This window comes from Oryzias latipes, chromosome 22, assembly GCF_002234675.1.
Source record: "Oryzias latipes chromosome 22, ASM223467v1".
In the NCBI taxonomy this organism is placed as follows: Eukaryota; Metazoa; Chordata; class Actinopteri; order Beloniformes; family Adrianichthyidae; genus Oryzias; species Oryzias latipes.
The window spans coordinates 19654670-19682127 of record NC_019880.2 but is presented as its reverse complement, the minus strand read 5'-3'; the positions used below and the strand labels follow the sequence as shown (position 1 = coordinate 19682127).

Below are 27458 nucleotides of genomic sequence, written 5' to 3'. Positions count from 1 at the left end.
CTCCCAAATGTTGGGTAATGTAGTTTTATGTAAATACTTCCCGTTTAAAAGCTGCGAGTTTCGCAACATAAAGACTACATGTCCCATATCAAATCAGAGCGCTTGTGGGAATTTGTTTTTAGCATGGTTTTAGTCACTTATGAAGCTCTTATCGACAAAAAGGAAGAAATTTAACAAAATATGTCCTTGTTTTCTATATTTTTAAAGTTTTGGTGATCAACCTGTATTTTTTCGTTTGTAAGTTTTTGTTTTTGAATTGTTTTTAATAATGTTTTGGTTAGTTTGTGGGTGAGAATATTGTTTGCTGCACAACTTGACTGCTATCTTGCTAACAAAATGCTAACAGCATGTGTTGTTCACTTTAACGTTTAATAGCGCAGACAGCCAAAAACTTTAAATTTTGCCTGCGAAACTTTGATTTCCTAATTTAGAATAGGATTTTAAAATTCTGTTAATAATATTGAATTTCCATTAAAGAGCTTAGTGGCTAATTCAGTATGGTGTTTTAAAACATAAATATATGTTAAATATATATTAAATATAACGTTTTAATAGTTTTACGTAAAAACTATTATATATATATATATATATATATATATATATATATATATATATATATATATATATATATATATATATATATATATATATATATCTCAAAATAGTTTATATTGCAAATGAAATTAATTAGTTTTGATAAATGAAATTGATAATTTGTGTGCAGAATGTTCCTCAGAGTCGTCTGTTTTTACAGATTTGGTGTTAATCTGATTTATTTGGTGTCATGCCGGTGCACCGTGACCGGGAGAAGAAGGAGAACACAGCTGAGGAGATGGAGGCGGAGGACCAGGAGCAAGAAGCATCAAGTTTAGATGAGGAGGATTCTGACAGCTTCTCTGTATCTGACGATGGAGACAGCTCTGGTAGGAAATGTACTGCACACACACTCACAAATCTCTGTTTTTTAAGCTATATGGTGTGAAAGCATTTTCTCACAAGACTTATTTCCATATTACTTGTCATGATCATATGAGCTGAGTCTATATTTTGTTACATTCCAATATCCACTAAATCAGTGTTTTTCAACCAGTGTGGGAGATGGTCAGGTGTGCCGTGGGAAATGACCCATTCACTGATCTAGAAACATTTACCATCTCCAGGATATCAGCTGTGTTCATCCAAACATAACTGATAAAACACTGAGTAGTTAGGAATATGAAAGATCATAAAATACTTTTTTCTTCCTGTTTATTTGATTAAATTAAAGACACTTTGATAAGAATGGTGGTACCGCGATTTAGCCTCAGCTTCAGCTCTACTTTGGGAAAAGTCCCGCCCCTTTAACGATCTCCACCAATCATTCTTGGAGGCTTAATTATACATCATCAGTATAAGTGGTTAAAGTCTTCACTTCCTTGTTCTGATTCTGCTCATAAAGTCTCTCAGTTCTAACTAAAATACCAGCTAAAGCTCGTCTTTAGCGGTGTAGCTTTCCACGGGATCTGGTATCAGACCGTGGAACAAGTAAACAAAGCCATGAAGCTCAGAGAGTGTCTGCGATCGGTGGCAGTTTTGCACTACATCTCCCATGATGCATCGGGTTAAAGTGACAGCATATCTGCGCTACAATGAGTCTTCCTTGTTAAACGTCTTAAACCACAACGAACACACATCAAACAGTTTTTAAATCTTCTTGATGAAATCAGAGGTCAACAGGTTAGTGTTCCTTCAAGGTTTGTGTTTATTAACAGCCAAACATCCCAGAGTTTGGTCCAAGTCATCTTTATAACTGAAATACTTTTCTAATAACGTCTGGATTATTTTATATGTTAAACTTAAGAAGAAGAAATAACAACATTTAAGAAACAGGATTAAGGTGAAGTGGCCAACAGACACAATTAAACTAAATTGAAACAATTTAATCATCTAAAAGAAATAAAACATTTTTGTTAAAGTTTTCAAAGACTTCATCTTTGATTAAGAAAAGAGAAAAAAGAATAAAACTTCAACATGTTCACTTTTTGTGTAGCTACAAAAAACAGAAATAAAATGTTAGTTTTTTGGTGTAAAATGTATCAAACATATTGTGATCATATAATTGTAAAAAAATTACAGTTGACTTTGAAACCAACATTAAAAAAATAAATCACTATTTAGAAAGAATATATTGTTTTTTTGTGAGGTTACATAAAATTGCTTGTTAATAAACTGAAGGGAAAAAAAACAACTACCAGGTTAAAATCTCAAATAATTTAGTTGAAAATTATTACTGAAAACTAACTTAACTTTTATTACATCTTTTAGAAAAAACATTGCGGAGAGACTGTACATCAATACAGACTATAGAGTTTCTCCTTTTTTATTTTTGGATGCTGGTGTGCCGCAGGATTTTTGTCAAGGATAAAGTGTCCCTTGGCTCAGAAAAGGTTGAAAAACACTGCACTAAATAGTATAAGAGTGCTTGTTGCTGATATATTCTTGATCTTACAGAAATGGACGAGGAGGACTGTGAAAGGAGAAGAGTTGAGTGTCTGAACGAAATGTCTAACCTGGAAAAGCAGTTCACTGATCTCAAAGACCAGTAAGACCTTCATTAAATGATGCGACACCCCTTGAAATGGAAAACTATAAAACAAAGTCTCTGGTGATGATAAAGGTTAAACCCTGGGATTCTGTGCAGGTTGTACCGAGAGCGACTCAATCAGGTGAACAGTAAGCTTGCAGAGGTTGAGGCCGGGCGGGCAACAGAATACCTCGATCCCCTGGAAGTGTTGCGAGAGAACATGCAAGTTCGCACCAAGGTGGCAGGTAACCTATCAAAATAAAATATGAATAAATGTTGCCATCCTCTGGTTTTGATCAGTCTTTTCTCACATGCCATCTTTCTTAATCTTCACCAGGTATCTACAGGCAGTTGTGTCTCGAGTCTGTGAAGAATAAGTATGACTGTGAGATCCAGGCAGCTTGCCAACACTGGGAGGTCAGAGACATTCTTAGACTACACTTTGCTTGGAAAACACATTGTCCTTCACACAAGAAAAAAACTGGTTCTCAACAAGCAAAAGTTCGGGAGTAAGAGATTAACTAATGCTCACTATGTGTTACTGAAGTGCAGCTAACATTATTAGAAAAGAACTTGGCCCGGCTGTTTAGGTTAGAAAATTTACATCTAAGCAAACCACGAATATTTGACAAAAGTCTGTTTAAAAATACCAAAAGGGGAAGTGTTTATCCAGGATTAAGGGTATAACAATCAATCGATGTCTATTCCTACAATCCAACCAAATTGATCTAAGGCAAAAACGAATCGGGTTGACCTATACCATTAAAAAAAAAAAAAAAAAAGAATAGTTTCAAATGAGATAAATTGATAATCGAATCGATATTGGAAAATACCATATGGATTGAGACGTGGTAGGTTTATTTTACTCCAACGTAAAAACAACTAAGTGAATTCAGCAAAGACATGTGACCATCCAGTGTCTAGAATGTTCTAAGAATGTTCCCTTTGGATTATTGGGATGTGGAAAACAACAGTGGTGAACTTTAGGAAACTAAAATGTAAAGGGTTTGTCATTAATTCTAGTTTACTTGTTTGTACACATATTTAATTTACACTTGAAGCAGACGCCCCTTGTATTGTCCTTAAACTGTTTTACATACACTTATCTTACAAGGAATCTGGACAATTTCCCCTGCACTGTTCAGGTCCCAGGTATTTGTCTCTGAGTCCCACTAGATGAAAGATATATGATCATATACGTGGATATTGTTAAGAAAAGAAAAAAGGCTATAGAAAAGCATGTATAGGCTCTTCAAATAGTATTTAGTTAAAGTGTTGTGAATCACGAACAGACGAAAAAGGGCTGTAACAACTACCGTATTTTCCGGACTATAAGTCGCACCGGAGTATAAGTCGCACCAGCCCAAAAATGCATTATAAAGTAGAAAAAAACACAGATAAGTCGCACTGGACTATAAGTCGCATTTTAACTTTCACAACCTTATATGACACAATCATAGCAGACTGTTTATCTAATAATTTCACAGTAATTTTTTCTCAAACTTATTTATTTATTCCTTTCATGAAGCATCATTGGCTAACTAATACTCTGTTTTCATCCTGTATTTGTAGAAACAGTTTTCACTTTTATTGCATTTCTGAATCTATGAAATCATTGGAAAATAGAATATTATGTTGTTAGCCTTCAAGATCTTACTGTAAAAAAAAGTTTGCTGATTCTCTGAGTCACTTAACATCCTCTTAACACTTAACATACCTCATACATCAAATTGACCCAGAAACATCATCTCTGTTCCTCACAAATGAACATAACAGGAGGGTTAACAATGTATTTATTTCAAATTATTTCTAATATAAGTCGCTGCGGAGTATAAGTCGCACCCCTTGCCAAACTATGAAAAAAAGTGCGACTTATAGTCCGGAAAATACGGTACAAGTTTTTTCAAACTGCATTTTTTTTACCAGAGAACCAAAAGATAATAACGTTTTTTCCACTCGACTGAAAGAGCCTCACTTAGCTGATGGAGTTGTTCTTAAGTGACTGTCTTCTCTCCCTATGTGTGTGTAGAGTGAGAAACTGCTGTTGTTCGATACGGTTCACAGTGAACTGGAGGAAAAAATACGACGTCTGGAGGAGGATAGACACAGCATAGACATTACATCAGGTACCTCTGCCGTTACTTTGCATGAATAAATAATGGAGGTTCAGCTGTTTACAGCATGTTTCAGTCCTTTTGTCGCTGTTGCTTTCTCAGAGCTGTGGAATGATGAGTTGTCGGGAAGGAAGAAGAGGCGAGATGTTTTAATTCCAGATAAGAAGCGGAGACGACCTTCGGTGGTGTCAGATATCCTTTTTGCTCACATTGGTACTTGTTCCCTTTTATAGAAAAAATCTATCAATGTAACCTCATCCCTTTTGTGTAAAATGAGTGTTGGTGCATTGGCAGCTAATATCACAGTATAATTGTAAAAATTATGTAATCCTAATATATTCTTAATACTACAACTACATGAATTCTCAAGATTGAGATAAAACAATCAAATCAAGAAATCTTAACCCCTAACCACCAGAGCTTTGGCTCCAGTGTTTACTTTCTAACATTTAACCGTTTATGCAGTTAACGTAACTCCAGCAGAACCTGAAGCTGAGAAAAGCAGCTTTGCACTGATATGCAATACTTTACAGTAGTAAAGTGTCTGAGCAATCAGGTGATTCTGTTGTGGAGAAAAGTGGCTTTGTGCCATTACGCAACACTTTACGTTAGTAATGTGTTTCATATCACCACAAAGCCGATATGACTAAATCGGGGTGTGTTAGTTTAGGCAACAACTCTTGTGTTAAGGGGTTAACTGCTGATTTGCCCAAGGGGAACCTTGAGCAACGGCCACACTGGGCATTTGACGTGTGTTCAACAACACGCTACATGCGCATTCTTGTTGTCGTTTAGCCGATGGTGTTCACACTGGACAAGCAGGGGAGGGTCGTCTTTTTCTACTCTTTAATAGCGCATGTCTGCCACCTACAGTTGGAATAGGCTTGGTGGGAAATGTTGAATCAGTGCAAATGTTGTGCATTTTCTGAGGGCAGTGTGAACGTAGCTTAAGGATTCCTAGTTGAAGCACACCTAAAACCGACACCAAGCCTGGGCAATTCTTGATGTGTCCACTAGGTGGTATTCATATAAATAGAAAATGAACAGGCATCGGTTCACCTCTGTGGTTAGAATCAAAATCCAGACGTATGTACTCAGGGTGAATCACATAAACACGACAAGGCTTTTCTAAATGCCTTTTTTCTGACATACGATGGCAGATTTCAGTCAATCAATCTTTATTTACAGACCATTATGTATTTGTAGAAACCTGGTGAATCCAACCTTTGCTTGTCCTAGATTTGCTTAAATAGTGGACTCCAAAATGCACATGGTCCCGGTGTTGTCCTTAAACCGTTGTACGTCCATATATTGTCTATATGCTTCCTGATCTGGACATTCTAGAGGACTGGACAAATATACGAAAGGTGAGCTTGCATGGAAGCCTGCTAATGTGGAATCAGTCTTTTGTTACATGTTTTTGTTTTTATGGAAACCTTTTACAGTTGTGTGTTTTTGCTTTTTCTGTTTTCTTTAGGCCGTGGCCACATTGGGCCCCCACAGGGGAAGGAGCAATTCTGAGAGCTCTGTGTTTCCATTCAGATCTGAAAGAAAAAGGCCAATTCTCAACTGCTGAGACAGCCAGGAGGAAGCCATCAAACAAAGCACAGGAAGACCGTGAACACGCATTTACATGCAAACAAGCATTAAAAACGTAACAGTCTGGAACTCTTCGCTGTCATCAACAGCCTCAGATCTTTGAGTGAACAGTAAGACTGGCAGGTTTGAACATAAACAGAAGCAGTTTTGATCCCCTCAGACAGACATAGCTGCTTACGTTTAAACTCAGGCTCTCTGGGATTTGTTCAGTCAATTCAGAATCAACAAAAAAAGTTTAGTGTCGCATTTGCCACCTTTTGCAACTTTTTTTGTCAACTTTACCTCAAATTTAGCTTTTTTCAGGGGTTAAGACCATCATAGAAGATTCACAGATTTTTTCTGATTTAACAAACTAGTTGATTCATTTAAAAAAACAAAAAGAACTCAATGTTCTTGTTTAGAAATTAGATTTAGTAAAAGTAACAATTTCTTTTTTTTAAACCAGTTTTTAAACGTATCAAAATTCTATTAAGCAACTTTTTATTTTTTCTTAATTTTTCCTGGTATCTTAGAAGGTAAGCAAATGTTGATAAGTAACGTTTTCTGACCTAAACGTAACTATGGACCTTTTTTGAGTCATAATTCAAAGTAATATGCAATTATCAATTCTTAATTCAATTTGCAATTTGACCAAATTGGTCATATTGAATTGTAATTTTTTTTTTAATATTGAATTCTAAATTGCAAACTGTATTTTTTTATATTCCAAGCCTGAATTGCAAATTAAATTGTCAATTGCAAAATGTATTGTCACTTGAGAACTGCATATTACTTTGAATTTTGACTCAAAAAAACTTCCATAGGTAGCAGATGAGTTAACTCTGGGGTTGGTTTATTGTGCCATAATATGTTTTGATTGTTTAAACATTTCTGTAAGTTTATGAAAATGTTAATTATTTAGATTGTTAATTAGTGATTATATGCCTATCTTTTTATTGGAAAAAACATTGTAATTTTTGGGCAAAAATTACCATTTTCTTTAGCATTCTGTGGGTTCAAATTAGTATTTTGTGCAAACAAATTACTGCGTTGCATGAACAAACTAGTATTATGTGTCCGCAAAATGCTAATACAATTCCAACTTATGGCTACAATATAGTATTGTTAACTTGTTTGCACAAAATTCAAAATCATGGCAACAAATTGTTAATTTGAGGGAACATTTTTTTATTTTCTTTTTTTTATTCTTATGTTCTGGGCTCCGTACACGTGATGCAGTGAAATGCAATACTATTCCTGATCTACCTCCTCTTTCTGTAACATCGACTTATGTGGCACCATATTATTATGGATGGATCACCTTTTATGCTTCCGTGTCAATGACTTCATCATTTAGTCAGTGTTTGGACTTGTTACTCTAGGGTTGGAAGCTTAATTGTTATTTTTGACAGTTAGTGTACATTTTTTTTCTGATAAGGTTTTCGTTTCTTGTTTAAAAGTTGTGTTACAAATCCTTGTAGTGTGTGTGTTATTAGAGTAGGCTAATGGAAACGCAGAGTTTGACAATGACTCAAATAGGCAGAAATCAACCGTCTGTGCTTCAGGACCTGCATTTTCTGCATCTCTGCTGGTGATGAACTCATTCACAGAAATCAACAGCTATTCGATATGATCTAAAACTAAGTAGTCAGGAGCTTTAAGGTTTAACCACCAGACCTGCTGGGAGAAATCTATAAAGGATCCCAATAAAAGCCTTCACAGAATTAACAGAAAATTCATGTTTTTTTGGAATGAAGATGCTTAATGAAATCCACAAAAAACTGCTAGTTTTTTTAATGAGATATAGATAAAATTAGTTATGATACATTGGGGGATTTGATAAGTTTTTGCTAGCAACTATCAAAATCAGAATATTTTATTATCTTTATGCAGTACAAAACAAAATTATTTCCAGCCAGCAGCTCTTTTCAATAAATGCCTAAACATTTAAGACTACAGTAAAATGAAATGATTATTGCACATAAATTTAAAGTGACGCCAGAGCATGTCAACATTGTAATGACAGAGGATTAGTGGGTTATGTTAAATCTGTGTGTGTGTGAGGGGGGGGGGCCTAACAGCTCTGGGAAAGAAGCTGTTTCTCAGTCTACTTGTGTGAGTTTTGATGTTCCTGTATCCCTTTGAAGAGGGCAGAGGTACAAACAATTAGGGTGGGTGGGGTCTGCTGCTATACGACCAGCCTTCCGTCTGACCCGCCTGTCGTACACTGAGTGGAGTTGTGGGAGAGGTCCTCCCACAATCCCCTGTGCAGTTTTTACCACCCGGGCCAAGTCTTTTCTGTCTAGAGTAGTGCAGCTCCCGTACCACACTGTAGCACTCAGACAGAGGATGCTTTCAATGGTTGCTCTGTAGAAGTTTCCCAGAAGTTGTGTTGAGAGTCCAGTCCTTTTTAGCTTCCTGAGGAAGAAGACTCTCTGTTGAGTCTTCTTCACCAGGTGGGATGTGTGCAGCGACCAGGTGAGGTCAGATGTGATGTGGATCCCCAGGAACTTGATGTGGTCCACCCGCTCCACCTCCTCCCCATGAATGAGGAGAGTGTGTGTACCACCTTCCTTCTGAAGTCCACAATGACCTCCTTGGTCTTTGACGTGTTCAGGATGAGGTCGTTGTCGGCACACCATCCTGTTAGGTGCTGGACCTCCTCTCTGTAGTGGGTCTCATCGTTGTTCAATATGAGATCTACTATGGTGGGGTCATAGGCAAACTTCACAACCATGTTTGCTGGATGAATGGCAGATCAGTCATGGGTGAACAGAATGAAAAGGGCCGGGCTGAGGACAGACCCCTGTGGTCTTCCTGTGCTCAGGATCAGTGTGGATGATGTTGACTCCCTGATTCTTACCACTTGAGGCCTGTTGGTGATAAAAGTCCCTGATCCAGAGACACAGAGAGGTAGGCAGTCCCAGGTTGTGAAGATTCAGCGTCAGCTTGTTTGGGATCACAGTGTTGAAGGCTGAGCTGAAGTCTACAAACAACATCCTGACGTAGGTGTCAATATGCTCCAGGTGGGACAGGGCAGCATGTAGGGTTAATGAGACTGCATCTTCTGTTGATCGGTTTTCTCTGTAGGCAAACTGATGACTGTCCAGTAGCAGGGATGATGTCCTTGATGTGGCTCAGGACAATCCTCTTAAAACACTTCATGATCACCGGTGTCAGAGCGGTAATCATTCAGGCAAGAGACAGATGATTTTTTTTTCGGCACAGGCACAATGACGGAGGACTTGAGGCACACAGGAACCGATGGAAGATGTCCAGAAAAACTCCGGTCAGTTGATGTGCACATAGCTTCAGAACACGACCTGACACCTTATCTGGTCCTGCGGCTTTGCTGGTTTCAATTCTCCTGAGGGTGGAGCTCACCTAATGTAGCAGGAGGACGAGAGGCTGGGACTGTTCCTCTGGCTGTAAAGGACCAGTGTCCCTGCTGCCCGGCGTGTCAAAGCGAGCAAAGGTGTTGGTTTAAGATGCAAAAATATTAACAAGTGTTCCAGAACAAAAACGCCTTGTTTATTTGAAACTTAGCAAAACCTTTCCCACCAAAAGTGTTTTTGAGATTTCATGGAAGCAACCATTTTGAGGTGAGCAGGAAAAGCTCTTCTACTGCTCCTAGTGGAATGATGATGAACTGCAGGGCAGAGAACATGGAACAAGTTCTGGACAATGGATTTTTAAGGAAAGTTTTTCTAATGAGCTAAGGGTGTCAGAAGTATGTGTATCAAATGTAATATCAATATTTATATAAAGTTATAACAATATGGGGGCCCCAATATCCATTTTGCAAAAGTAAAAGTTCTTGTTAGTGTAACAAAATTTAGTTGAATAGATTTAAAACACTATAAAATCTGATGAATATATACTGAACATAAAATATATGGACAAGGTGAAAAGCACAGGTAAGTAATCCATATCCAATATAATCTATTTTTAATCTATGAATTAAATATTTAAATTAATTTAAATGTGTTCAGACTTTATAAATCAATTCTACAGTAAAAAAGTTTTTTACAGTTCACAGGTGAGATGTCTTTATCTCAGGTGAGGTCATAAAGCTCCACCCCTTTCTCTTCCTAGTTAATCTCAAGTAATGACTTTACTCCACCATCTTTGTCAACAGTTGTTTCATCCTCTCCTGGATTAAGCAGGGTGTGGAGTCCTTCCCATGTAGTTAGGTGAAAGGTGGAGTACTTCCATATCTCAGGGCAACGCATTAACAAAAATAATGTATACACAAACACTCAGACCTAAACATACATTCATTGTGTAACCCTTGTGCTATCTTAGATGACCCCCCCCCCCACATTGACGTGTTCTCCCTACCATGACAAAGGTGGATAAAGGTGGAAAGATTTCATGTAATCCATGGACACCAGTGAAGATCACAAATCATTGAAGAAAAAAGGTTCAGCGCACTGTCTAGTGGGTCTAGATGACCCAACTCCCAATGTTAAAGTGCCAAGGATAGCACAAGGGTTAATATCTAACACAAATCAGTAACACAAATATCAATTTTGTGTTACTGACTTAAACTATCAGAGTAAACATGTTTTCAGGCATTTCCTATCTTAACACATTGTGTATTTGACTTGTTGCCATTTTCCAGTTTATACCATACAGCTAAATGGAAATGGGATTGACTAGATGTTTGAAATTGTCATATGCTGGAAAGATGAAGAGTGTGGTGCATTCACATGTATATCTGTGAAATCTATGTGTAAAAAAAAAAAAAGAAGTTAAAACATGTATACTTAAAAAGTCTTAGCAATTCCAGTCATATCACTGTTGGTTGCTGCAGAAAAAGCATCAACAAGGTTGGTAAAAAATGTAATTTGATACATCAGTGAAATATAGAGACACTGACTGTTAATGAATCTTTATTTTTCCATCATGTTTTTAATTTTTTATTTTTTTTACAAAGTTCACAAAAGCTTTTTGATTTGTGGCTTTAAGATGTCTCTATTGCAGTCAGATCATTCCTTTTACCTGCATTAGACATTCCTGCTTTAAAAAACACCAGCAGGTCTGAAAGCCACTTTTCAGGATGTGAGTCCAGGTAACAGGTTTAAAACCTCTTAATTGCAGGTTTGGCGTTAAGGAAACAAAAATTATGAAAGACACAGAAAGTTATTAAAATTCAATGACTTGCAGAAACTCTTGACTTTTGAGAGATATTCAGAGTTTTCATAAACTAGTCATTGATGGGCAAAAGAAGACCTCATATGAGCAAACTAAAGAGTCAAATCATGTCAACGACAAAAACAATATTTGACAAAACTTTAAAAATTAAAATAAAGGATGCATTTTAGGCCTAAAACTTTTTTTACTTTAGTCTTTGAGTTGCTTAGCTGACAGCTGGCTCTATTTTGTATTTTATCATGTTGAGCAAACAAGAATAGCAGTGTTGCTACACACTGAAGTTGCAACTGAGCGGGAGCCTGTTTGCAGTAGTTACAAAATAAAATGGTGTGGTTGGAGGAAGCAGAAGAGAAGACGTTTGTGTTTGGAGGTGAAGAAAACAAATGCAGAATGAAATCATGAAAATTGCCTACAGAAAGCTGCTGTTTCTCCTCCACTAACACCCTTTATTAAATAAATTCTCTTCAGGAAATAAATAGTTGTGAGATGTGCCCTTCCGTCTTCCTACCACTGATTTGCATGTAAACCAGACGTCTCTTGGACTCAGATGAGGTCTTCAGGAGGTGGTGAGTTTTTCTCCTGTAGCTGGCTGGGCTGTGCTGACGGGATGGGCTGTTGAGGAGGAGGAGGAGGAGGGCCCATGGAAGGAGGAGGAAGGCTGTTGGGAGGAAGAGGTCCCATCAAGGGGCGGTATGGAGGCATGTTTGGATGAGATGCAGGAGGAAGAAGAGGTCCACTGGGAGGAAATCGTGGAGGGAACATCATTCCTGAAGGAGGGGGCGCCCACACTAGAGGAGAAGGAAACAGCGTCAATGTTTTCTGGAGACAGTACAAGCCACAAGAACGGCCGGCTATCTTACTGGGCCTCATAAGTGGACCGCCCATTCCCCTGGGAGGGTAAAAATCAGTGGGAGGTGGTCCTCCATAAGGGGCAGAGCCTCTGCGAGGAAAAGGTCCATCTGTGGGCCCCAAAGAAGATCTAGGAAGAGGGGGGCCACCCATCCTTGGATCCAACTCAGGGGGAGTCCTCCGATCACCGGGGCCAGACTAATAACAGTTACAACAAAGGCTTTAAGGAGACTGGACAGCAGAGATTCACACTGAAATCAACACTTTGCTTACTAGTCTGCCATCTTGATCCCCAGGTACAAAGCTGTCTTCTCTAAATGCTCCGTCTTCAGGGACAAACATTCAGAGCATTAGACGTAAAAACAACACCACAAATATTTACAGCAGCTAAAAACAGACTAACCAGCCATATCTACAGGATGAGGGGGCCCTGGGGGAAGGCCTCTGGGGGGGAGGGTACCGGGAGGAGGTAGCAAACTCATGCCTGCTGGAGGAGGTGGATGTCTCCTGAACATGGGAGGCCCTGGCTCTGGGAACATATAGCCTGGAGAGAAATATTTAAAATGTCATTAGCTACAAGAAAGAAAAAAAAACAACAACAAAATGTGTGTTATTTATGAATTTGATGTTGTCTTTACTTAAGAGTCTCCTTCTCACTGCAAACTAAAGTTTATATAACAAAACCTAGAAATTCTTTTACTTTTTTACTGTAATTAAATATGCCTTCAAACAAGCAACAGTAGGAAAGAGTCAGACATGTTAATAAGTTGAAAATGGCTTTCAATTACACAGACTTTTAAAAACATTAAAATATGAGCATTTTTCTCACAATATTTACTTTGATGTCAGTATCAGGAAAAAAAACTGACTGCTTTTAGCTTCTTTATATGTGGCAGTTAAAAACAGGCCAGAAGATCCTCAAACAGACAAAATGTGAAATAAAGCACAATTTTCAAGCATCCTGAGGACCATACCATGATCACAAAACACACAAACATGCATTTCCATGTGCATTTTCAGACAACTTTTAAGATTTGAACTAACGTTTGATATTAGAGTTAGAACCATACTGCTGATTTATTATAAAAAAAACTTCTAGTTTGAAATCATTTTAATTAAAAATTGCTTGTTTACTGTAGTTCCAGAAACAATCAAACAAGTAAGTTTTCAGCTCTCTGTGAGTAAAGAATAACAGCTGGTTGTGGTTGACATGATGAAAGCCTTTTTTCATGTCAGCTTCAGTGAACTGATCTACTCCAAGTATTGAACAGCTGATCCAAAGATCCTCACCATCAGCAGCTGCCTCAGGAATATGTAGGAGGATAGAGAGGAGAGCATGTTTTGGAAACTTGCTTCTCCTACATTTGATTTTAGGACAGTGGAGAAGCACATTTGATTGTTGTGTGAGTTGAATATTATAATAAAAATTATATAGGAGGGAGGGAAAAAGCAAGTAAACATTAGAGATACAGTTAACAGGGTCCAATAAAGACTAACTTTTGATTTACTGGTGGAAGATCCCTCATCAGATCTAGAGGATCTGATCATAGAAATAGATACAACTGATGCTTTGAAGGCTTTCTCCATTTAATCACCAAAAGGTTACTTCTTGGGGTCCAAGACATGTACTTCACATCCTAATCAAGGAGCACCTGCATCGGTTAGCAACAGTGTAATGACTTATTGATGGTGCAGCAGAAATGGCATCATGCCATGTGCAAAACTCACAATGAAACCCAGAAATGACTGATATGAAGTTTTCTTTGCTGCAGTATGATGACTAATGTTTGTTAACAACATGCAAACCAAATAAGATGAAGACTATTATCCCTTGTGCTATCCTAGGCACTTTAACGGTGGGAGTTGGGTCATCTAGACCCACAACTAGACAGTGCTCTGAACCTTTTTTCTTCAATGATTTGTGATCTTCATTGGTGTCCATGGACTACATGAAATCTTTCCACCATTATCCACCTTTGTCATGGTAGGGAGAACACGTCAATGGAAGGGTGGGGTCATCTAAGATAGCACAAGGGTTGCACATATCTATACCTTCAAAACATGTATGACTTACCTGCTCTAATTTTGTTTTAAAATGAGAGTTTTCATTAACTTATAGAGAGCTTAATCAAATTTCTTGCTATGGTTAGTTCCCAGTTGTGGCGATAAAGCCTTGGAGGTTTTCCTACTCCTTTTTTTTTAGCCTGACTCCACACACCTGGGTGTCCAAGAGGACCTGGGGGACCTTGAGGGGGTCCTGGAGGGGGTCCCCTGCGATCCCTCTCCCATGTAGGAGAAATGGACCCACTGTCTGAATGGGGACCTCCGCTGTGCTCCATCTCTCCTTGGCCACTTGGGGGCTCCCCTGGATTTCGCATCACTGGGGAAGAAAAAAAAACAACAGAAGTCCATAAGAAAACAGAAGAAAGAACAAAAAGATAATATGGCAGAATATACATTGGTCAAAGAAGATGAGAGAAGAAATGGCTCAAAGAAATTAGGTTAGGTCCAATTAGAGAACAAAGAAGGCAGAAAACTGTTTTTTCCATTAAAAAAGATACATCAACAGCATGAGATTTGTATTTGTTTGGTACAACCCAGACTGGAGGCAGCATATCATCAGAGAAAGCTACAGCATGTGCCATCATTTGCACTTCATTCTGCTCCAGTCATCACCAACATGCTGTATCTGCCCTACATGAATGATCCAGAAGAAACGTCTCTCCAGCTGTTTACTGTACTTTACCTCTGGGGGAGAGTCTTGCAGGCGGCTCATCCATAAGTACAGGAGAGGAAAGGAAAGCTCTGTTTTCAGAAGATGGTCGACCTAGAGGAGAAGGACCATAAGGTGACCTTTCACCTACGAACGAATTAAAAAAAACAAAAAGGAATTTCAGGGCCAAAAATAAGTTTACAATCCCTAAAAGACACAATGTTTCTATAGTAAATGACAAATGTTCAATAAAGGCAGGAAAATATGCTTAACAAGTGAGAGAGAGGATAACGCACAGTGAACACACACAACCACTGGATTTGGTTGTGTGGTATTCAAGTCCCACTCCGATCATCTATTTTTAAAGTTTTTCCAGAGGGCTTTTGATTATGATTATGCTGTTTTTAAAAAAAAACAAAAAACTTGTGTTTCTGCAAAGCAGCAGTAGTTAATCAGAAATGCAACTCCACCCCCACTTCCCCTTTCCATTGCAATGGGGGGTTAAGAACAGGGAACTTGAAGCCTACTCAGCATATTTTCTATGACACAAATGCCCTCTTTTTGAACAGCATTTTTTCGTCTTTTCCTGATTCACAATAATTTGAATGAGAAGTACTTAGAAATGCAATTTATAAGTCGATTTAGCCACGAAAAAAAAAAACCCACAAAACAATTTTCATCAAAGTAGATCTTTGAAGTAACAAAAAGAAGGGGTGTTGTTTTTAAAACTAAATTCCATTTGTTTGATGACAAAAATCTTTAAGAAGCACTTCAGACGAAATTACTGATAAGCCGCATCTCCTCAAAGCTGTGTGTGTGTGTGCGTGTGTGTGTTTGGGTGTGTGTGTGCTTACCTCGAAAAGGCAGCGGTCTAGCAAGGCTGTTCAAGGCATATAGATCTTTGTCAAGAGAATCCAACTTATATTGTGTGTCTGTGAGTCTGTAAACGAACAATATTTGTAAAATCTGGGATTTAAAAAAAACAACACAAGAATAACTAAATACATAGTATTATCTGCGTTTATGCGTGAGTGAATGTTGTAAATTGAATCTGGCCACTGAATACGCTGAAGTTGATGGCTAAAAAAAAAGCTAAAGCTGATAGTTTGCTAACTGTTAGCCAACAGCTCCAGCAGTTTCAGCTCTCAGTTTCATTTTTGTTCTTTTGGTTTCAGTATATTCAGTGGCCAGATTCACACTTGCATTTTCACAGGTAATGCTATCCATCTAGTAAAATCTACTTTAAAGAAAAGCATTTGGACCATAGTTTTTTTTGTATTGCTTTATAATTAGTGCAAAAGGCTTACATTTACTTTTAAATAGTAACATTTTGTACTTTTGACAAAGCATAAGGAATACACAGCTGCTTTTATGGTTCTTGATCCACTTACTTTTGTCGTAGAAGAGCGTTCTCTCTTCTAATGTCTGACAGCTCCCTCTCTGCTGCTCGGGCTGCCAGCTGACAAAAAAACAAAGATGGATTAGGTTTGGGGAACCTCCCAAATGGATAAATAAAGTTGTCTATGTATATTCAAGTATTTTGAAAATAAGGAAAAATTGTTGCAGATACAATGCTCCCTCGTTTCTTACAGGGGGTTATGTTCTAAAAATAACCCAAGATAGTTGACATCCCCGAAGTAGGATTACAGATATTTAAGGATGGAAACATAACACACTTTTCTGAGACAGAGATGAACATTTTTGCACTTTTTCTATTTTAACATCTCGAAGCTCAGACTTTCATAGAAAAATAATTCCAGTATTACAGAATGAAAACAAAGACTTGAACGCGATAGAAGATTTAACAGATTTGACAAGATACGCATTCTGTACAGGAGACTCTGAGATTGACGTCTAGATTGATAGACAAAAATCAACAGCCAATCAGGACGCAGATCACAGTGCACTGAAAAAATAAAAAACACGCAAAATTGGTCTAGAAACGAGAAACAAGTATACTGCAGGAAAATGAACCACGATATAGCGAGGGAGCACTGTACATCACGTTGACATTAACTGACCTGAATATTGTAAATTACAAGACTAATCTCTTTTGTAATCTAGGGTTTGTTTTTAAACTCAGCGGAAATGAGTGGTTTACTTCATTTTACCCAGTTATTATGAGCTTTCTTCTCATGTGCTGATATCTGAGTCTCGTAGGATTGTTTTGTTTTCTTCATCTCATCCCCCATTTCTTCTGCTCGTTGTCTAAAACAAAAAAGCATATTAACCTTTGATGAGAGGCTCCCTTATGCTCTCACTGGTATTTTATCAGCGACATATACCTGTAGTTATTAAGCTCTTCAATGGCCATTGCAATGTTTTTGTCTGCTTTACTCAGCTTCTCCTCTTTTTGGTGACGCTCCCTCTCTTCCACAGTCAGCAATCTATAAAAGCATAGGGTTGACACTAAAAATGCTATGAAATATTTATAACCAATCCTCACATACGGTACAGACCAAATGTTTGGACACACCTTCTCATTCAAAGAGTTTTCTTTAGTTTCAGGACTATGAAAATTGCAGAATCACACTGAAGGCATCAAAACTATGAATTAACACATGTGGAATTATAAACACAACAGAAACGTGTGAAACAACTGAAAATATGTCATATTCTAGGTTCTTCGTAGTAGCCACCTTTTGATTTGATTACTGCTTTGTACACTCTTGGCATTCTCTTGATGAGCTTCCAGAGGTAGTCACCTGAAATGGTCTTCCAACAGTCTTGAAGGAGTTCCTACAGATGCTTAGCTCTTGTTGGCCCTTTTGCCTTCACTCTGCAGTCCAGCTCACCCCAAACCATCTGGATTGGGTTCAGGTCTGGTGACTGTGGAGCCCTGGTCATCTGGCTCAGCCCCCCATCACTCTCCTTCTTGGTCAAATAGCCCTTACACAGTCTGGAAGTGTGTTTGGGGTCATTGTCCTGTTGAAAAATAAATGATGGTCCAACCAAACGTAAACGGGTTGGAACCAATCACCAAAATCTCCAATCTGAACTCCTCAGACCAAAGCACAGATTTCCACTGGTCTAATGTCCATTCCTTGTGTTCTTTAGCCCAAACAAGTCTCTTCTGCTTGTTGCCTTTCTTTAGCAGTGGTTTCCTAGCAGATATTCTAGCATGAAGGCCTGATTCACACTGCTTTTTTCTTGCCATAATCCAAATTCTAACAGTTTATTCAGTAGGACTATCAGCTGTGTGTCCATCTGACTTCTGCACAACACAACTGATGGTCCCAACCTCATTTATAAGACAAGACATGACACTTATTAAACCTGACAGGACACAGCTGTGAAGTGAAATACATTTCAGGTGACTACCTCTGGAAGCTCATCAAGAGAATGCCAGGAGTGTGTAAAGCAGTAATCAAAGCAAAAGGTGGCTACTATGAAGAACCTACAATATGACATATTTTCAGTTGTTTCAAACTTTTCTGTTATGTTTATAATTCCACATGTGTTAATTCATAGTTTTGATGCCTTCAGTGTGAATCTAGAATTTTCCTAGTCATGAAAATAAAGAAAACTCTTTGAATGAGAAGGTGTGTCCAAACTTTTGCTCTGTACTGTAGCTTTGGTTAGTCTGTACCTGTGTAGCTTCAGCTCATTTTCTTGGTACATTTCTGTCATAATCTGGAGCTTTTGTTGTAACTGTTCAACCTGAAGACATGAAAAAACATAGATTATAATAAAAGGAAAAAAAGCATTAATAAAACAAATATTTAAAAAACAACATCACAGATCATTTACCTGTTCAAAGTAGATCTTAGTATCAGACTGCAGAGACAATGTCTCATTTTCCAGCACCCTAATGCTGTCTTAAAGGGAGAAAAACAACAAACAGGCAAACAATTAAAATAAAATTGCATCTGTAAGTGTTTAACTGCATAGACACAAAATATGTCCACTGATTTCTTTGTAAATAAAGTTTTATTTTAGTTTTCACATCCCATCATCTTCGAGTAAATCTTCACTTTGTCTTTAGAATTACAGGCCTACTGAATCCCAGTCCACATGAGGTTCTGTTCTGCTGGTTTTACAGACCCTAACCGGCTGAAGATGACCTGGATCAGGTGTGTGTTTTTCTAATGAAAAACTGCAATTGGGGGGTTTTATTAGAAAACAATAAAAACACCACCCCTTGAAGACTACATTTTGACACTTGTGCCAAAGGCTAAAACATTTTTTTCCAGATGTGTCAAGCTGCTTCACAAGATAACAGATTATTAGAGTTTCAAAAAAACAGCTTTTACAACTTTTAGAGTGAACTTTTCTATGACATAAGATTGTGCGAGCAAATGATGAGCACAGAAACTGCTGTTCCAGGGAGTCTCAGAACTTCATCTTTGGTCAAACTCAGAAGAAACTTCAAACGTGACAGAAAAATTCGGAAAAACGTGGGGTCAGCTTACCTTGCAAGTCTTCCTTTGCTTTGACTTCATCATTAAGTTTGGCAAAAACTCTGTCTTTATCTTCGTCCACTGATTTAAGATCAGCGTTCAGCTATCCAAAAAAAAAAGGAAAAGAAATTACAGTATAATCTGTAGCTAAACTGAAAGAACAAAAGCCTGTCAGCAAATGTGCAGAGCCACACACACTGATTTCAACAGTAAGTGATGACATTTCCATTAATAAAACCATGGCAACGTTAAATTATTTAACCAATTAAGCTATGCCAAAAAGAACTTTCTTGCCCAGCAAGTACATGAAAGAAAATAAAGATTTTATCTTTGTATTTGCCTTCAATGTTCACATGAATCAGCATGTACAAATACCTTAGCAGCATAAATAAGCTTCTGGACTTTCTGAAGATGTGTGTCTGTGAGGTTCTCATTTCCACTTTTCTCCCATTTTCCTGATCTCCCCTTGGTTGACCCCTTCTCGACTCCTTCCTCTTCCTCTTCCTCCAGGCCTGAATCCCAACCCTTCATCTTGAGTAGCTGATCTGTAAGAGACTGGAAGTAAACAAATATTAAAATATTTAATTTTTCAATCCATGCAGTCTTGGCTCTAATGGATCAGTCATATTATCAGTGTGTCCTGGGAACAAGAATTTTGCGAGATTGGGGTAGTTTCCACCCCACATGCAGACATAACTACAAAAACAAAAACTAATTCCAGCTTGAAGACAAAGTTTTCATCTGGTACTAAGCAGAACATCAGATGGACCTGGGGGAAGCAACCATACCTTTATGCGTTCATCTTTGTTGCCAACATCCTGCAGCATTGCACTGTGAGCAAACTCACATCTTTGCATCTCCTCCTCCAACTCACTCACTCTTTCTGCCCATCCCTCCACTTCCTGTCTAAACTGCAGGTTCAAACAGAAAAAGAGAACAAAAAGGTTAATAAACAAGCATAAAATCACAAAATAAATAAACATGATCAGTATTTTTTAGATACATTTCTGATCAAATACAGTTGGATACACTGCACATGTGAAAAAGACAAGGCTAAGAGAGCAAAAAAGAAAAACCTTTTAACACGGTAACTCTCCTAGCTTCCTTGGAAGGTAATTGAATGAAAAAGTATCCTACATGCATGTTGGTCTCTTGTAGCAGTTTGTTCTCCTCTTCTGCTGTTTCCAGGTTCCTCTGGAGTCTGTCACTGTTCATATTGTATATCTTCAGAGTGGTCTGTGCCTGCAGACCAAAAACATAAAGAGATTTTGCAATTCAGAAAAACTAGAGAGTTAAAAAAAAAAACAAGAAAGTTTTCTTTCCCCCTTACTTTATTAATAACCCACGAGGATTAAAATGGTACGTTTAAATTTAAATAAAGACCCACTCAGATGAAAATTGTCTTTTTGATGTTTCGACATGCTCTTGTCACATTTTTCTGATGATAGCGGAAGAAAATTCTGCGTGCAATTGCAATTTCGAGTATATTTCCTGTGAATCAGGAGCAGACGCAAAAAATACCGTTGGAAAAAGATCATATTTGTGACTTAGAAATTTCCCTGAAGGGGCAACAAGCTCCCTGCTCCACTCCATTCTAATGCATCCACTTATAGACTAACAGATCCATGAAAGTCTTCGTTTTCCTTGTCCGAGCTGACAACTGGCTCAAAACTGTAAGGCTGGACAGCTCCAAGACCTGGGGCCTCATTTATAAAACTTTGCGTAGGATTTGCGTCAGAAGTGGCGTACGGATGAAACATAGGACGTGCGTACGCACAGAAACATTCGGATTTATAAAACCGTGCGCACGCACATCCTACGCATCTTTCCCTTAATAAATCACAACCAATTCTAAATGCAGCGCAGCTTTTGCGGCTTCATGACACGCCCATAGTTGCCCATAAATAGTCCGTGAAACGCCCACAAATGAATATTCATTGATGGCGAAACCATGGCAAAACACCGTGAGGAAATGAAAAAAACGCAACTTCACTCAATGTGAAGTAGAAGTTATCGTTGGCGAGGTGGAAAGAGGAGGAAAGTGTTGTTTGGAGGGCACAGTGTGGGCATTACTAATGCCTAAAAGCCACGTGAGTGGCAGACGCCGTTAATGCTGTAGCCTCACAACCTCGGACCGTGGCCGAAATGAAAAAGAAATGGTCGGACATCAAAGTCGAGGCAAAAAAACGTCTGGTGCTGCATCGCCAGAGTGTCTCTGCCACCGGGGGGGGGGACACCGGAGCTGACCCCTCTTGAGGAGAGACTGGCGGCAATAATTGGGGAATCCCTTAAGTGGAGTGGTGACTGAGGCGCAGGGGGACACCGACGCGCCAGATGCACCGGGTGACACACCCCCAAAAGCCTGCAGAGGTCCAACAGGACGGCTCGAGGAAGTCAGAACCGGCTCACAAGCTCACAAACTCGTCCTCGTTTGCCAGCAAGTCTCCTTGCTGTCTAAAGATGCGTTCACTCCGAATTCTTCCATTTGCCACATCTTCTAAGAGCCCAAGATCAGCCATTGTGCGTCATTACGCATTGTGATGGGGCATTTATTTCACTCCATTTATTACATCTGACAAGCTACAGATGTCGGTAATAATCGACATGGAAATGGGAAATTGATCAGCGCAAATCTAATTTCTTGTTGCTTTCTGAATGGTTGAGACATACGCCATACATTGTTTTATCAAAAATAAAACAAACTAAAGGCATATGCATGAATACCATAATTCTGTAGTTTATGAAGAAATGTTTTACTATGAAAACAACTTTCCCCAGTGGACAATTAATGCATCTCTCTCTATCTGTCCATCTGTCTGTCTGATTGCACCTATATCGGCTCCGCCAGACGGACACATTAACGAGAATATCAGTTTTGTACATTATTTCGTTCTGTTAACTATATTATTTATGAGGGTGAATTGTACAACATGCCAATATTGCAGAACATATTTCACTTTTCTTTTTGCAAATATGTGTTCATTTGAATTTCTGTTGTAATTTTCGTTTGATTTTTTTTGTTTGTTTCACTGCTGATCGATCAAACGGGTGTTCGTGTAGCTGTTAATTGTAAGACTTGCTTTGTGAAGTTTTCATGTTATTTATGAGAGGCAGTATTGTCATTTTCACTTTCACGTGTTTCTCCCATCTGCTGACGGCGTCGCCATTTCTCATTTCACCCGTTTTTGTGCGTACGCCTGGGTCAGAGCTTGCGTGAAGGGCCGCACATTTTCCCGTCAAGTTTGCTTTTTATAAATCTCAATTATTGCGTAGAGAGTGGCGTACGCCTTCTTTTGTGCGTACGCAACGTTTATAAATGAGGCCCCAGCTCACCAGTTTTGTTGCACCAGTGATGTTAGTTTGTGGGTGTGAGGCACTTTATGCTAGCAGGAGAGTGTGTAAACAGATGGGTGATGATGAGTGGGGTAGAGTTACTTCTGCGCCAGCAGTCCTGGCCACAACTAAAAGGTGAATTTCATATGAACAAGTGCTGCTCTGCAGAAACTATGTCCCACAAAATGACATTGTTTTTTTTTGCCTACAGAACAGCATAATTATTATTAAAACAAAAACACTGGAAATGCTTTTTTAATAGATGGAAAGATAATGGGTCTTTAAGTTGAATTAAAAGAAACGTAGATATCAGGGACACTGTACCTGCTCTTCCTGAGACTGGAGTTCTTTGGCTTCTTCTTCCAGTCCTCTCATGCTCTCCTCGAGTGAGGCAATCTAGAAAAACAGAGATTAAACAAGAAAAAAAAAAGTAAAAATGTTGTTTTGAACACTCAGTCAACAAAAGGAGTTGAAGTACCATTGTCATTTAAGATCCCATTCCAACCATAATTATTTTTATCTTGAAATCGTCCAAGTGGTTTTTTAAAGTTGACGTTTTTAGCCAAAATCAAAAAGACTTTGTCGTTTTCTTAAGACATGTTTTAAAGCTGTGTTTGCACTCTCACCCACGAGCTTATACCCTTGAGCTAATATTAGTAGCACAGAAATAACAATAAGCAATATTGGATCAATCCAGCTGTACATTTTTCAGCTAGAATCACAATTTGCTACAGCACGAGTGTTGGAAGCTCATCGTGTCTTGCACACCTGAGCGTCTGCGAGCCAAGGGGAGAGGAGACTTTGGCACACCCATTTCAGTAGTTGGGCCGTTAGTCCGAGCATTTTCAAGCATTCGTTTTTCATCTACTCCTGATCCAACAAGGTTTGAATTAATACCAAGAAATAATTTAGTCAGCCACCAATTGTGCAAATTCTCCCACTTAAAAAGATGAGAGAGCCCTGTAATTTTCATCACAGGTATACCTCAACTACGAGAGGCGAAATGAGGAAAAAAAAAATTCAGTGTTTGATTTTTAAAGAATTTATCTGCAAATTATGGTGGAAAATAAAAAGTTGGTCATCTACAAACAAAAGATTTCTGGCCGTCACAGACAGACCTGTAACTTCTTCTGTAAGAGGATCCTCTGTCTTCCTGTTTAAACCTGTTATCTATATAAAAGACACCTGTCAGAGACAAGGCTGAAGCTACGGCTAAATGGTGGTACCGTCATTCTTAGCAAAGTGTCTTAAATAGAATCAAATAAACAGAAAGAAAAAAGTATTTTATGATCTTTCATATTCCTAACTATTCAGTGTTTTATCAGTTACGTTTGGATGAACAAAGAGATGAAATCCTGGAGATGGAAAGTGTTTTTAGATCAGTGAATGGGTCATTTCCCACGGCACACCTGTTGAAACACACTGGTCTAAGGACACCAGAAAAAAAAAACTGTACCCTCTTTTCTTGCTCTGTCCTGTGTTCCCTTTGCCGGTCCAGTTGATCTTTAATCTCTTCCAGATCCTTCTCCAGCTCAGTTTTAGCGTTTTCTAGCTGCTTGGCTTTGAGCTGCATTTTAAAAGACAAAAGAAGGTTGTCAGACACGTTTGACTCTTCAAGACAATTTCTGTATTATTGGAAACATTCTAATTATTTGACCATTTTAGCACTTTTATAAATTATAATAAAAAGGGCCATTTAAAAACAAAACAAAAAAAAATTTCTTCAAATGACTCAAATATAACATTTTAAAAATGTTTCAAAAGTACATGTAAAAATTAGGGGTGACTTCCTCTTTCAATCACTCTAAATATGCAATTTAAAGGCAATTTTTTTTTTTACATATATATATCGTAATAATCTTCAGACAGACAAATGAAATTGAGGTCACAGTGGTCCATCACTGTCTCGCCTAAAAAGAATTTTTTTAATGGAAGAACTACAATTTAATTCAATTTAAATCAGTTTATTATAAAAACATTATCCTCTTCTGAACACGTCTTCCAAACATTAAGAAATCTTGCATCTCAATGTGCAAATATATAGATAAATATTGAGTTGTTATAAAATACCAAATGTCACCTTACTGTTGTTTTCCTTCGCCTTACCTTTAGATTTTCTGATTTTTCAGCTTGGGCCAGGACACCACTGTCCCTCAAGGAGACGTCCAGGTCATCATACTGGGGAGAACACGTCAGAAGAATATAAATCTTAGTGAGGAGTACAATCAACCCGAAGCTGCAGGGCCACACAACACAATTTATAATCTTCAATCAACCTATAAGCCATGTTTTTGTGCTGTGGGGGTGTGTGTGTGTGGGGGGGCAGGCTCCACATGTGGGGGGACCAGTTGGGATTTGGACCAGCGTCTTCACACTGTGAGGAGAAGGTGCTTACCCTATATCTGATGAAAATTGTGTTTTTGGTGTTTTTAACATGTTCTTGCAGCATTTTTTTCATGATTGAGGAATTATATAATATATAAAGAAATATAAAGAAAATTACGGTTAGCTTACGATTGCATGTCTAAGTATTTCTTTATTTAAATAGTAGTTAATCAGTAGCAGATGAAAACATTTTATTTGAGAAAGACCTTATTTGTGACTTTAAAAAATACACGGGCCTGGCCACAAGCTCCCTGCTCTGCTCCACAACGGGGAGGAAAATGGGGGACAAGGTTGCCCCACGCCAACAATGCCCCCCCACAAATTAGAGCTGAACTTCTAAGCCTCTTCCAGCTGCAGGTAGCAGACATCCTTTGGTAAACACTAGTAAAGGTTAAATAAATAAATAAATAAATAAAAAGCCTCTCCATCCTTCTCCAGTGTGAACACTGGCTGTACTCACGTTCAAGAACCCACATTTAGCCCGTTCATGTACGTGAATCAAATACCCGCTATGAACGTAGCTTAATAGCCCCTAGTCTTAGGTGACTGCAGGTCGTATTGTTCCCAGACAGCGAGCGGTAACCAACCTGCCCAGAGCACTCACCTCTTGTTGACACTGACTGAGAGTTTCCAGGACTTTACACTTCTCATCGAGCAGTTGAGCAACCTGCTCAGCCATCCATCGCTCCTTACCTAGAAAGAGAAGACATTCGGATAGAAGACTTTTTTTGTTATAATCACAAGATAGTCAAACAGAACGCTGATAATCTTTTGTAAAAATAAACTGTAACAAGGTTATACATTGTGTGGACTTACTTAGATAAATTCTGCTTTTCACCTGCAGTGAAGTAAAAAAGCAGACATGTAAAAGAAGTAGTCACTGAGGTTGCCAATAAAAAAATGTGCATTGTTGCAATGTTGTGAACTCACAGAGCTGTAGCATCTACACATAAACAACAGGACTGTCACCAGCCCAACCAAACATGTTATGATGACCGGCTCCCATGGCACACCATGCAGGTCTGGCCCTGGCCTTATGTCCTCTGGCAGCGATGATACAACCTGGAAGAGAGAGAGAAAAAAATGTAGCTTTAAAAGTGGTTTGCATGAACAATAATGAAATAAAACAATCCTTACAAACTTCAAAGCTAAAACTTACTGAAAAAAGGTTAGAGTCAGGTCAAATTTTGACAGTATTTATGTTTCTAAGAACAATTATTCAACACAACTGGATATAATTATAGTTGAAATGTAGGTGAATACTGGGTTGAATCCTTTTTTGGAATTAACAAAACCTATTCCTCCTACGATTTTTCATAATATTTCAATCATCCTCATTATTTAGACAAATTCTTTGTTTGGGTAACCACTTGATAGTAACTTAAGCATTGACTTTGAAGTATTCAAGCTGTTTCATGGCCAAATGTTGTACAGAAATACGACTAAAATATCCCAACACGTACAAATGTATCAATAATCTGATCAATATTCAAAAAAATACTGAAGCAGAAAAGAATAAAGTGAATATTAACCACAATTCAGCATAAGAAACAGCTAACTACTAACCATGCTAACAATAATTAAGCTAAAAACTAAAAGAACAATATAAAAAGTACAATATAAGAAGATATTAGCAGCACACTAGAGGCAGAAATTTCAAGAGGACTTTCTTACAGATTGACCAATTAAGTGTTTTATAAAAAGACAGCCCGTTACGTTATTTCTCCTGTTCGGCTAACTGGGAAAAGCTAACAAAACCTGCCTCATAACATACATACATCTTTCACTTTCTCCACCGCGATACTGTAGAAAGTTTCTGCCGTCTCTTGGTCGACGGCCAATTGATCACTTGCTGAATGTCTCTCCATGTCAGAATGATTTCATGGGATCTGTATTTTTAAAAATATTTGTATTCATACAGAGTAGAAAGTAGAGCTGCCAGCTGGGTTAACGGCGAATTCACAACAGTGACCGTCAAGCATGTACCACAACACTTCACCTCGTAGGGAGGAGCAACATGTAAAACTTGTTTTGTAAGATCATTCATTTTGTTTTTATTTTTTTTAATTCAGTCTCTAACGTTTTAAAATCAATAATGTTTAAACGTTTTTTTTGAAAAACATAAAGCATACACAAAACTTTACGGATTTACAAAGTGAGCGAGGACTTCACAACCCCCCCGCCCCCTTGTGCATATGGTATGATCCTAACGTCACCAATTGTAAAATGCCACACTAGCAAGTCGGATCTCTTTCAGAGTGACACCAGAGGAAACAGGTGCCAATCACAAAACAACACTTTACTAACAGATAAAAAAATCTCCCACGATATAACTTACTTTCAATACAGTCGCTAAATATGATAAA

The 27458-nt window shown here is 38.2% G+C and overlaps 2 protein-coding genes across 7 annotated transcripts in view; one reads left to right on the top strand and one right to left on the bottom strand.

Moving 5' to 3' along the window:
• Positions 1 to 86: 86 nt before the first annotated feature.
• brms1l (breast cancer metastasis-suppressor 1 like) lies at positions 87 to 7979 on the top strand. 2 transcript variants are annotated; one of them, XM_011490649.3, is made up of 9 exons: positions 87 to 237; positions 812 to 923; positions 2491 to 2581; positions 2681 to 2808; positions 2901 to 2980; positions 4593 to 4689; positions 4780 to 4869; positions 5980 to 6044; positions 6155 to 7979. In XM_011490649.3, exons 2-9 carry the CDS (start codon positions 833 to 835, stop codon positions 6251 to 6253), a joined length of 741 nt encoding a protein of 246 aa, XP_011488951.1. In that variant the 5' UTR covers positions 87 to 237; positions 812 to 832; the 3' UTR covers positions 6254 to 7979. The 2 variants fall into 2 exon arrangements, with proteins under 2 accessions (XP_011488951.1, XP_004082708.1); XM_004082660.4 differs by having other exon boundaries at positions 755 to 923.
• Positions 7980 to 11133: 3154 nt separating this feature from the next.
• LOC101158401 (melanoma inhibitory activity protein 2) overlaps positions 11134 to 27458 on the bottom strand; it is a 25983-nt gene continuing 9658 nt past the window's right edge. For 3 of the 5 annotated variants that reach the window (XM_023951876.1, XM_023951874.1, XM_023951877.1), the window contains 22 exons: positions 26023 to 26154; positions 25909 to 25930; positions 25697 to 25785; positions 24814 to 24885; positions 24164 to 24274; positions 23032 to 23103; positions 20512 to 20616; positions 20163 to 20285; positions 19750 to 19929; positions 19387 to 19477; positions 18725 to 18792; positions 18564 to 18634; positions 17260 to 17361; positions 17086 to 17182; positions 16366 to 16433; positions 15829 to 15914; positions 15008 to 15121; positions 14480 to 14641; positions 12665 to 12805; positions 12535 to 12587; positions 12273 to 12459; positions 11134 to 12200 (listed from right to left, as the gene is read on the bottom strand). In XM_023951876.1, coding sequence (XP_023807644.1) covers positions 11956 to 12200; positions 12273 to 12459; positions 12535 to 12587; positions 12665 to 12805; positions 14480 to 14641; positions 15008 to 15121; positions 15829 to 15914; positions 16366 to 16433; positions 17086 to 17182; positions 17260 to 17361; positions 18564 to 18634; positions 18725 to 18792; positions 19387 to 19477; positions 19750 to 19929; positions 20163 to 20285; positions 20512 to 20616; positions 23032 to 23103; positions 24164 to 24274; positions 24814 to 24885; positions 25697 to 25785; positions 25909 to 25930; positions 26023 to 26154 — 2391 coding nt within the window. In that variant the 3' untranslated portion in view covers positions 11134 to 11955. Of the gene's footprint in view, positions 12201 to 12272; positions 12460 to 12534; positions 12588 to 12664; positions 12806 to 14479; positions 14642 to 15007; positions 15122 to 15828; positions 15915 to 16365; positions 16434 to 17085; positions 17183 to 17259; positions 17362 to 18563; positions 18635 to 18724; positions 18793 to 19386; positions 19478 to 19749; positions 19930 to 20162; positions 20286 to 20511; positions 20617 to 23031; positions 23104 to 24163; positions 24275 to 24813; positions 24886 to 25696; positions 25786 to 25908; positions 25931 to 26022; positions 26155 to 26870; positions 27066 to 27458 lie in introns of those variants that run through there. The other 2 variants (XM_023951878.1, XM_023951875.1) reach the window with 2 other exon arrangements.

What these genes read in the sequence shown, in the direction of transcription:
- brms1l (XM_004082660.4), top strand. Translation starts at nt 785, where the DNA reads ATGCCGGTGCACCGTGACCGGGAGAAGAAGGAGAACACAGCTGAGGAG. An exon ending in CAGCATAGACATTACATCAG is followed by an intron (nt 4,690 to 4,779) that starts GTACCTCTGCCG and finishes TTGCTTTCTCAG; the next exon opens with AGCTGTGGAATGATGAGTTG. An exon ending in ACGACCTTCGGTGGTGTCAG is followed by an intron (nt 4,870 to 5,979) that starts ATATCCTTTTTG and finishes AAACCGTTGTAC; the next exon opens with GTCCATATATTGTCTATATG.